Source organism: Trichomycterus rosablanca, chromosome 11 (genome assembly GCF_030014385.1).
Source record: "Trichomycterus rosablanca isolate fTriRos1 chromosome 11, fTriRos1.hap1, whole genome shotgun sequence".
Lineage (NCBI taxonomy): Eukaryota > Metazoa > Chordata > Actinopteri > Siluriformes > Trichomycteridae > Trichomycterus > Trichomycterus rosablanca.
The window spans coordinates 19,223,690-19,235,771 of NC_085998.1; the positions used below are offsets into that span (position 1 = coordinate 19,223,690).

At 39.4% G+C, this 12,082-nt stretch overlaps 1 protein-coding gene across 1 annotated transcript in view; it reads right to left on the reverse strand.

Moving 5' to 3' along the window:
• cntn5 (contactin 5) overlaps nt 1-12,082 on the reverse strand; it is a 221,663-nt gene that overhangs the window by 77,049 nt on the left and 132,532 nt on the right. The window contains exon 8 of the mRNA XM_063005082.1: nt 2,650-2,831. Coding sequence (XP_062861152.1) covers nt 2,650-2,831 — 182 coding nt within the window. The remainder of the gene's footprint in view (nt 1-2,649; nt 2,832-12,082) is intronic.

The following is a 12,082-nucleotide window of genomic DNA, read 5'->3' on the forward strand; positions in this document are numbered from 1 at the left end:
TATAATTATGTAAATATAATTATGTAATTATGTATTCTAACTATTTAAACTTATATTAGGGAAAGCTGCCTTTAGTTCTATCCATGTCATATTCTATGTTTCTTCTTTATTAATAATAAAAAAAAACTGAATGGATGTTGACAGGTCAACTACAATTACTGACTGTAGTCCATCTATTTCTCTACATACCTTTTTAGCCTGCTTTCACCCTGTTCAGTGGTCAGGACCCCCACAGGACCACCACAGAGCAGGTATCATTTAGGTGATGGATGATTCTCAGCACTGCAGTGACACTGACATGGTGGTGGTGTGTTAGTGTGTGTTGTGCTGGTATGAGTGGATCAGACACAGCAGCGCTGCTGGAGTTTTTAAATATCGTGTCCACTCACTGTCCACTCTATTAGACACTCCTACCTAGTTGGCTCATCTTGTAGATGTAAAGTCAGAGACGATCGCTCATCTATTACTGCTGTTTGAGTTGGTCATCTTCTAGACCTTCATCAGTGGTCACAGGACGCTGCCCACGGGGCACTGTTGGCTGGATATTTTTGGTTGGTGGACTATTCTCAGTCCAGCAGTGACAGTGAGGTGTTTAAAAACTCCAGCAGCATTGCTGTGTCTTATCCACTCATACCAGCACAACACACACTAACACACCACCACCATGTCAGTGTCACTGCAGTGCTGAGAATCATCCACCACCCAAATAATACCTGCTCTATGGTGGTGCTGTGGGGGTCCTGACCATTGAAGAACAGGGTAAAAGCAGGCTCAAAAAGTAGAGAAACAGATGGACTACAGTCAGTAATTGTATACAAAGTGCTTCTATATGGTAAGTGGAGCTGATAAAATGGACAGTGAGTGTAGAAACAAGGAGGTGGTTTTAATGTTATGTCTGGCCGATGTACAGTATATTTTAATGACACAAAGTTGGTACATGTACACTTAATTCTGAATATACATTATAGATATATTATAACATATCATTAAAAAAGTTAGAAACACCTGAACTAAAATAGTAACCCCCCCAAAATGGTACATTTCATTTTATTATACATCTGTCTAAGCAGATGGGATTAAAGGTACTCTGCCAAATGTTGCACAACTCTAAGCCTGTTCTTTCCCAGAAATACAGTGGAACCAAAAAGTATTTAGTCAGCCACTGATTGTGCAAGTTCTCCTACTTAGAAAGATGAGAGGTCTGTAATTTTCATCATAGGTACACTTCAACTATGAGAGACAAAATGAGAAAAAAAAATCCAGGAAATCACATTGTAGGATTTTTAAAGAATTTATTTGTAAATTATGGTGGAAAATAAGTATTTGGTCAATAACAAACAAGCAAGATTTCTGGCTCTCACAGACCTGTAACTTCTTCTTTAAGAAGCTCTTCTGTCCTCCACTCGTTACCTGTATTAATGGCACCTGTTTGACCTCGTTATCTGTATAAAAGACACCTGTCCACAGCCTCAAACAGTCAGACTCCAAACTCAACCATGGCCAAGACCAAAGAGCTGTCGAAGAACACCAGGAAGAAAATTGTAGACCTGCACCAGGCTGGGAAGAGTGAATCTACAATAGGCAAGCAGGTTGGTGTGAATAAATCAACTGTGGAAGCAATTGTAAGAAAATGGAAGACATACAAGACCATTGATAATCTCCCTCAATCTGGGGCCCCACGCAAGATCTCATCCCGTGGGGTCAAAATTATCATGAGAATGGTGAGCAAAAATCCCAGAACTACACGGAGGGACCTGATGAATGACCTGCAGAGAGCTGGGACCAAAGTAACAAAGGCTACCATCAGTAACACACTACGCCGTGAGGGACTCAAATCCTGCAGTGCCAGGCGTGTGTCCCCCTGCTTAAGACAGTACATGTCCAGGCCCGTCTGAAGTTTGCCAGAGAGCATATGGATGATCCAGAAGAGGATTGGGAGAATATCATGTGGTCAGATGAAACCAAAATGGAACTTTTTGGTAAAAACTCAACTCGTCGTGTTTGGAGGAAGAAGAATGCTGAGTTGCATCCCAAGAACACCATACCTACTGTGAAGCATGGGGGTGGAAACATCATGAAACCGGTCCGTGGTGCAAAATAGGTTAAGGACCGCTGTTGTAAGATACAGCAGAATGCAAGATGCTGGATTTGCAACTGATTGTATGATGGTTTTCACTTAGATAATCATTTCCTGCCTCATAAACTTTCTATGGCATTGAGTTCAGGGCTTTGTGATGGCCACTCCGTTACCTTTACTGTCCCTAAACCATTGTGCCATAACTTTAAATGAACATGAATTCTAGTAGCCCGCTAGAGGTTTTGTAGCGCTTTGGCAGTGCTCCTCCTGTTCCTCCTTACACAAAGGAGTGGATACCCTTTCTATTGCTGGGTTAATGCCCTCTCTTCTTGTGTAATGGCCCAGCTCCTGGTATCTCCTCCATGCTCTTGAGACTGTGCCAGGAGACAAAGCAAACCTTCTAGCAATAGCAAAAGACTGAGAGAAGACTCCAGATGGAACGATAAGACCGTATTTATAAAACTCGTTCTGGTAAAAAGCAGAATCCATTAAATCTACTACATATTCATTATTAAATAGTTTAAACAGTTATACAGCTATTTTCTTCACTACTCAGGAAAAGCAGCGCTTACTGTAGACTTGGAGGTGTCCCCTGAAAGCAGTACCCCCTCTAGAGTTATCCGCTTTACACTCATAACTGCCAGCATCCTCCAGCTGGATGTTAGTAATCTCCAGCACAGCCTGGGACTTACGAAGTCGAGCCTTTTTGGGAATGTTCCCACTGATCTTCCTCCATGTGATTGTTGGGACAGGGCTAAAAAAATAAAATAAAATAAAAACAGGCGTTTACAAACGTTTGTAATCACTGAATCAAAGAAACATTTACATTTGGCATTCAGAAGACGCTTTTATCCAAATCAACTTACAGTATACAGTCCAAGCAATTGAGGGTGGGCCTTGCTCAGGGGTCAAACAGTGGCAACCTGGCACTGGTGGGGTTTGAACCAGTAGTCTTCTGCTTACTAGTCTAGTACCCAAACCACTGGGCTACAACTGTCCCATTATGCAACAGTGGTCCAAAATGGTCATCAACACGACATACAGGCCTAGATCATTATATAGTTTTGTCTAATTGTAGAGAACTGAATTTCAAAACATTTCTGTATTGTAACAAGTATACAATATATTGTTTTTTTTAGTGAATATAGATTATAGTCTAAGAAGCATTTGTAAGGTCATGTGCTGATATTGTACAACAAGGCTTGACAATTAACATACTAAATTATTCCAGTGATATTCAGTTGGGAAGAAAACTAAAGAGAGTTTTTTCTTTGAGAGATTTGAAGAAGTCCAGCACGGACCTGGCTCAGCATCTGGCAACTTTATTGGGACGCCATGTTGACCCTTCTACAGTATAGAAGAAGCTTGATCAGGAATGGTCTTTTGGAGGGGAAGCAGCCAAGAAATCACTTTTATTGAAGAGAACTAGGGTGAAAAGGCGAAGATACACAGATAAGGCATAACATTATGACCACCTTCCTAATATTGTGTTGGTCCCCCTTTTGCTGCCAAAACAGCCCTGCAACTGTGATGCACTGTGTATTCTGACACCTTTCTATCAGAACCAGCATTAACTTCTTCAGCATGTTTGAGCTACAGTAGCTCGTCTGTTGGATCAGACCACACGTGCATCAATAAACCTTGGCCGCCCATGACCCTGTCGCCGGTTTACCACTGTTCCTTCCTTGGACCACAATTTGGCCCTTGTCAAACTCGCTCAAATCCTTATGAATTTTTCCTGCTTCTAACACATCAACTTTGAGGATAAAATGCTCACTTGCTACCTAATATATCCCACCCACTAACAGGTGTTGTGATGAAGAGATAATCAGTGTTATTCACTTCACCTGTCAGTGGTCATAATGTTATGCCTGGCTGGTGTATGCTAAAGCTCACAAAGATTGGGATAAAGATGGAAGATGGAAGAATTAGTGTTAGCAGACTTTAGTAAAACATGGTAAAGGGTCTACTGTAGTTAGAGGCTGCATTTCTGCCATTTCTGTGATGGCGATATTGTCCGAATTTATAGGATCATGAGACTAAAAAGTATAGAGAGGTTTTAATTCATCATGCCATTCATGGAAAGTACCTGATTTGGAATGGTTATATTTTTAGCATGATAATGACCAGGCACACTGCTAATGAAAAAAAAACACCTGATAATATACTGTCAGTCATTAACTGGCCTGGACAGAGAATGAAATAAAAGACTAATTAAAAGCCTAAATCTAAGGAAGAACTCTGGGAAGTCCAGAAAGATACATAGTGAAATTTGAAAAACACACTGCAACATAAGTGGTCAGTTGTAAAACTCTTCAGATATTCAATAAGGCAGAGCATGTGTTGAATTGGGTGATTCCTGTGTACCATAAAAAAGCTAAAAGACAGAAGTAGAGATAAGCGTATTTTGACACTGTTATCAATCCCTGTTTGCAGCTGAGGCGGATGTGTGTGATGTGACCTAAGTGCACGGGCAAAGATAACCTGCTCTATCAGACACCATCAGTGCTGCTGCACGCCAATAGCCTCGTCAGCTTTCCAAGAATAGATACACGACACCATGAAAAAACCACCCTACTACTCACAATCAATCACAAAATCTGATGCCCTGCTACTATGTACCTGATTCATTCCTGCAAGGACATGCAGAATTACTGCATACAGGAATACTGGACCACTAAAAAAATCATGAAATAAAAACAATAAAAAAACATAAAGCTGTAGTTATTTTCTAGCTAACTGGTATGCATATACAATAAGTACATTTAATAATTAGTAGCAGCTTATTAGTGATTTCATTATCTTCTTATTATAATGCTTTTACTCATTATAAACCACTGATTTATAACAACTGCCTGATAATTAAAGATTACATTTACATTTTCAGCATTTAGCAGCATTCGCCTTTATCCGAAGTGACACAGTACTGGGACAGTTTACAGTCTAAGCAATTGAGGGTTAAGGGCCTTGCTCAAGGGCCCAACAGCAGCAACCTGGCAGTGGTGGGGTTTGAACCAGCGACCCTCTGATTACTAGTCCAGTACCTTAACCGCCAGGCTACAACTGCCTAGATTAATAATTAATACATTTTTTTCGTCAATTATGGTCAAGGTTACAGCGGGTCTGGTTCCACTGGAAACACTTCTTCAAGGGCAGGAATTTCGTGGATAAGGCGCCAATCCATCTCAGGGCTTTGCCCATTCCCCCAGACATAGCCAATCATGTCTGGGTAAACCGCAGTCTTACCAATAGCATCGCTGATATTTTAATCTGGATCTCAGCAGGCATACTTCATTTTAATTTCGAACAATAGTTCAGTATAATTGGTGTTAAAATTCTGCGCCCTCTTTAATGCTTTTGTAATTGAGAAGCATTACATTTGAAAAATGTATTGTTACAATTGAAAATATCACAGCATATTTTCTCCTGACATGAGATAATATTTAGAGATGATTTTTACTACAATAAATTTTACATTTGTATGATGTCTTTCTAAATTAACCTAATTTTAAAGAGCAGAGCAATAATTAACTGAACGCCTTGCATAAAAGTACATACACCAACCAGGCATACCATAATGACCAATGAAAGGTGAAGTGAATAACACTGATTATCTCTTTACCATGGCACTTGTTAGTGGGTGGGATATATTAGACAGCAAGTGAACATGTTATCCTCAAAGTTGAGGTGTTAGAAGCAGGAAAAATGGGCAAGCGTAAAGATTTGAGCGTGTTTAACAAGGGCCATCTCCAAAACTGCAGCTCTTGTGGGGTGTTCCTGGTCTGCAGTGGTCAGTATCTATCAAAAGTGGTCCAAGGAAGGAACAGTGGTAAACCGGCAACAGGGTCATGGGTGGCCAAAGCTCATTGATGCATGAGGGGAGCGAAGGCTGTCCCGTGTGGTCCAATCCAACAGACGAGCTACTGTAGCTCAAACTGCTGAAGAAATTAATGCTGGTTCTGATAGAAAGATGTCAGAATACACAGTGCATCACAACTGCATGGTTGTTTTGGCAGCAAACGACGACCAACACAATATTAGGAAGGTGGTCATAATGTTATGCCTAATCGGTGTAAATTGTGCGTGCAATACAAAGATTCTGCTGTCATCAAGGATAAAAACCTTCTATTAGAAGTTAAGCAAACTTTTTAAGTTTGCACAATGTAGCTGTTTCATTATAAAGGGTTTGTCACTAAAAGCTTATCCCACATCTGTTCATGCTAACAATGGTTATACTGCTAATAAATGCTGTAATTCCTTAGGTGGCACACAAAGACCTTTCCTAACTGTCACCCATACTGACTGACACAACAGCAATTCTGAGCAAAATAAGGTCAAAAACCTATATAAAGAGTGGCATTTCCTAATAAGGTTTCCTAATAAATCATTCATTTTAGAGAATGTCATTGAGGCAGGAAATTTACCGAATTACTTCTTTCAATGCAAGACCTTCAGCCCCAAATTGGTTTAGAGGACAATGAGATAAACAGGTAAAAGTCCAAGCAATTTAGTCATTTGCCGAGCGGCTAACTCCCCAAGAAGTGTAACTGAACACATAGAGACTGGTGGGCAAAAACACAATAAGCAACGTCTACAGGTTTAAGCAACGATCCAATACTCTAATGTAAGTGATTACTTATAAAATATCTTCCAGTCACAATAGAGTTCCACACACAGTAAATACTTATTAGGTTCATAAAGCAGTGGTGATTAAAAATTGTTTGCTTCTATGATCGTGCATACAGATGTTCAATTCTGAGCAAATACCAGATACACACAGTGCTCAGACACAGAGACACAGGATTAGGATTCATAATAGGAAGCTGTGTTGTTTTATGCTAAATACAATTTTGCTTTTCAGATAATGTGAGGGAAACAGATTTGTTGAATACTAAATGCTCAACTTTTAATTCAAGTAGAATGAATAAAAATATGACAAATATGACTGTGTAAAAATTGTTATACATATAAAAGAAATGGGACAGTGGTAGCCTAGTGGGTCGAGCTTTGGGCTATCAACTGTCTGTATCTGCATATGTATATATGACAAATAAAGGCATCATACACCTACCAGGCATAACATTATGACCACTGACAGGTGAAGTGAATAACACTGATTATCTCTTCATCACGGCACCTGTTAGTGGGTCGGATATATTACGCAGCAAGTGAACATGTTATCCTCAAAGTTGATGTGTTAGAATTAGGAAAAATTAGCAAGCCTAAGGATTTGAGCGAGTTTGACAAGGGCCGAATTGTGATGGCTAGACGACTGGGTCAGAGCATCTGCAAAACTGCAGCTCTTGTGGGGTGTTCCTGGTCTGCAGTGGTCAGTATCTATCAAAAGTGGTCCAAGGAAGGAACCGTGGTAAACCAGCGACAGGGTCATGGACGGCCAAGGCTCATTGATGCACGTGGGCAGCGAAGGCTGGTCCGTGTGGTCTGATCCAACAGACGAGCTACTGTAGATCACTGGTTCTGATAGAAAGGTGTCAGAATACACAGTAAATCGCAGTTGCAGAGCTGTTTTGGCAGCAAAATGGGGACCTACACAATATTAGGAAGGCGGTCATAATGTTATGCCTCATCAATATATATATATTAGGGCTGTCGAAGTTAACGCGATAATAACGCATTAACGCGATCTCAATGTAACGCGATAAAAAAAAATAGTGCCGTTAACGCAAATTCTATTTGGCCCTGCGAGTCATCCGTAGTTCATGTTGAGGCTTGCCACCGTTTTTCATTTGCGGTTTGTTATCATAATGTAACCGAGCGTCATAGTGATGCACTCGCTTAATAAAAAAATAAATACACGGTATATTCACAAATTGTCGGGAGCATAACACTTTTATTACTTTTTCTGTTACGGTACCGAATAGCGGACAGCTAGAGTCGTTAGACAAGCATGCTATTCCATGAACTATGGAAGCCCCAAAGGGTCAAAACACACTCACTTCGTGTAGAAACGTCCATCAAATCATTGTCACGATACAACCACAGAAAAGTCTGTTACAATAACTACGCCTTATCCCACCTAAAGCACCGCTGATTTACAATGTTTGCTGATGGAGAAATTTTAACCTACAATCTGACATACAGGTATATACAAAGTCAAGGATCTCTGCTGAATAATATTACTGCCTAGTATGTGAGTAATTAAAACTCCCTTACAGTTTTCTCTTGTCCCAGCAGTTTTTAACATAAGTACATTTAGCATAAAATGTGTTCACCATTTTAATTGTAACATTTCACTTAAAAATCCTTGTTTTCTTCTTTTTTTTAAAAATGCGATTAATCGCGATTAACTATATGCTATTCTGAGATTAATCGCGATTAAAAATTTTAATCGTTTGACAGCCCTAATATATATATATATATATATATATATATATATATAGTGAAAGTAGAGATACTGGCAGTATTTACTTAAAACGTAAAAAACACCATATGATTTATTCTTTAGTGTTGTTTATGGCCCTTATTTTAAAGTATAGAAAGCAAAATGAGGACCTAAATTTTCTTATTGACTTTATTATAGCCTTTCATGCTATGTTATTTGAGCCAACATTAAAAATGACAAGTGCTAAGTGTTTAAATGTTAAAAAAGTCATTCATTTTATTTTGTTAAAAAAACAACATAAAAGTACTCACTCAATAGTTATTTTTATTTTAAACTTATATGCGATTTACATTTAAAAATAAATAAAATATAAATAATTATATACAAGTGTAAGACCACTAATTAACATTTTCCTATTTTTTTCCTCAAATTTAAAATAATGCTTACAAATCATAATCAGCATAACAATTTAGGTGATATACTGAACCTTTGAAAATGTACAGGAACATCAGAAATTTTTTGTACTGGACATTACTGAAAAGCAAATAAACATGTTTGCTCACGACACCCAGGTCGATTTGATCTACTCATCAGAAGCTCAGTTCAGATCATACATTTTGAGCTATTTCTTTGTCATAAATATGGCAGCGCTTCAGGTTCAAGTAGCATTGTGACTGAAAAATATGACAGAATCGGCTTGAAGTGAATGTGTCAGAGGTCAAATAGGTTTTCTAAGCGAAGAGCAGCTTTCTCTATGTCAAATTATAGCTAAATTGAAGGGGTTTAAAGTAAGCAGTCCATGACATTGTAAAATGATGTGCCAAAACTGGCTTATTTCTATCCAAACCACGATCAAGCAAAATGTTAATTATTTAAAGATTATAACTCAAAGATTTACTCAAATCGTTATGTTTTTGTATGATTTGCAAAAGAAAACAAGGTATTAAACGTTAAATAGAAGCAGAATTACGGCGCCCAGGTGGCACAGCAGGATATTCCGCAAGATTCTGAACTCCTCGGTTCGAAACCCGCCGGTTCGTTGCCACTGGTCGGCTAGGCGCCATCTAGCGGGCATAATTGGCAGTGCTAGGCCAGGAGACCGGACTATGTGGGTGTAAGGACCATGATTGGCAGATAGAGGCGCCTGTGCAGAGTGCAGAGGTGAAAAAGGGTTCCGCCAAGGGCTGCACGCTGGTCAGAGGAGACATGAGCAGCAATATACCCACCTCGACTGCAATCAAGTCAACAGCTCACAATCATTAATAAGGCAGTTAGGAAGCTATATCACAAAGTTTAAAATTAGGAACCTTCTACAATACCACAATATTAATCAAAATTGTTGTATGTATATCCTGATCTAGCGGTATGAGTTTAATCTTTAGAACTCCAATTTGTTAAAGTATGTTTGTACAAAGACGTATACTATGCAGACAAAAGTATGTTAACAAGTTTTTTTTCCCCTCCCAATCTAGTCAAATCCAATTACCCGATTGCATTACGCTTCCTCTCTACTGATGCTGATCTCCAGCGAGACTGACACACGCCCCCTCCAACACGTGTGCAGTAGCCGACTGCATCTTTTCACCTGCACGAGGCGAGTTCATATGCGGATTGCTCTGCGTACAGAGAGCAACACCCTAATCAATGCATTATCCCTCGACTCTGTGCAGGCACCATCAATCAGCCAGCAGAGGTCGTAATTGCACCAGTTATGAGATCCGTATCCAGATCCCACCCTGTATGAACAACAAGCCAATCATTGTTCATGTTCGGATGGCAGAGCTGAGTTTCGAACCGACGAGTTCGAAATGTTAGCTCTGGTGTGCTAGCGTGTTTTACCGCTGCGCCACCTGAGCGGCTTCAGTTCAGGTATTTTAGCACACTGTCTGCTAACAGTAATATTAATATGTGGACACCTGACCATGAACTTGTTGGACATCCATTTCAAAACAATACAGATCAGCCCCATCCCCCCATTGTGCCTAGAACTCTTCTGAAAAAAAAAAATCTCCTCTTTTGATGAGATCCCAACTGTCCCAACTTTTTGGGAACTGATTTATCTTACTGGCTATATTTAGGACATACCCAGGATGTGAGTTGGAGTAGAAATGTGTGCCTATTTAGTCAAAAGAGCATTTGTGATGTCATCCCAAAGATGTTCAGAGCTCTGTGAAGGCCACTGGGATTCTCCACACTAAACTCATTCAAACCATGTATTTCTGGACATCGCTTAGTACACAGAGTCATGCTGAAATGTAAAAGAAGACACATTGTGCAAGGTTTATAAAGATATTTACGTGGAGGAACCAAGCAACTTTAACTTGTTCAGCATTAGCGCCTGACCTTACAAAGCTCTTTTGAGCACACTGAAAGACAGCTATATAATTTTCTCATGTGCAAGTATATATTACCCTTTGACTTCAACTCCAAGTAACAGACTTTACCGTACATTTATTTTAAACCCAACTTGCAGCTTGGTTATAACTATTACAGATGTCCTCCAAAAAAAAAAAAACTACTTTTTATCCAACTCCAAAAAAACACAGACTTTCTTACATTTACTTTGACTTTTATTTCATTGCAGACAGGATGAACCTGAGATAGTTCATGTTTTATCTGCTCAACTTCATTTCATTTATTATTAAACATCCATTTCTGCATTTCAGGCCTGCAACACATTCCAAAAAAAGTTGGGAGAGTAAAGCATTTACCACTTTGTAATTCCTTTTCACCACACTTAAAAGCCGCTTTGGCACTAAGGAGAAAAATTGATTTAATGTTTCAGCTTTTATTTTGTCTCATTCTTCCTGCAAACACGTCTTAAGATGTGCAACAGTACGGGGTCCCTGGCTTTTGGACTTGTTGCTGATAACAGTCTGAATGGTCCTTTTCGTCTTTGGTCCGGAGCACACGGTATCCTCTTTTTTTTTTTTTAAAGACCTGGAATGCTGATTCATCTGACCACAATACAAGTTTTCACTGTGTGATGGTCCATCCTAGATGCCTCTGAGCCCAGAGAAGTAAACGCCGCTTCTGGACATGGTAAACATAGGGCTTCTTTTTTGCACAGTAATGTTTTAAGTGGCATTTGTGCATGTAACTCTGTATTGTGGTGCTTGACAAAGGTTTGCTAAAGTAATCCCTTGACCATGTGGTTATATCAACTATTGTTGAGTGGCAGTTCTTGATGCAGTGCCGTCTGAGGGATCGAAGATCACAGGCGTTCAGCTTAAGCTTGCACCCTTGACCTTTACGCACTGAAATTCCTCCTGATTCCTTAAATCGTTTAATGATGTTATGCACTGTAGAGGGAGAAATATGCAAATCCCTTCCAATCTTTCTTTGAGGTACATTGTTATTAAACATTTCAATCATTTTCTCACACATTTGTTGACAAACTGGAGATCCTCTGGCCATCTTTGCTCATGAAAGACTCAGCCTTTCCTGGATGCTGCTTTTGTACCAAACCATGATTACAATCACCTGTTGACATCACCTGTTTGGAATCACATCATTATTGAGTTATTTCACCTCATTACTAGCCCTAAATTGCCCCTGTCCCAACTTTTTTTGGAATGTGTTGCAGACAAATTAAATGAAGTTGAGCAGATAAAACATGAAATATCTCAGCTTCAAACTGTCTGCAATCAAATAAAAGTCAA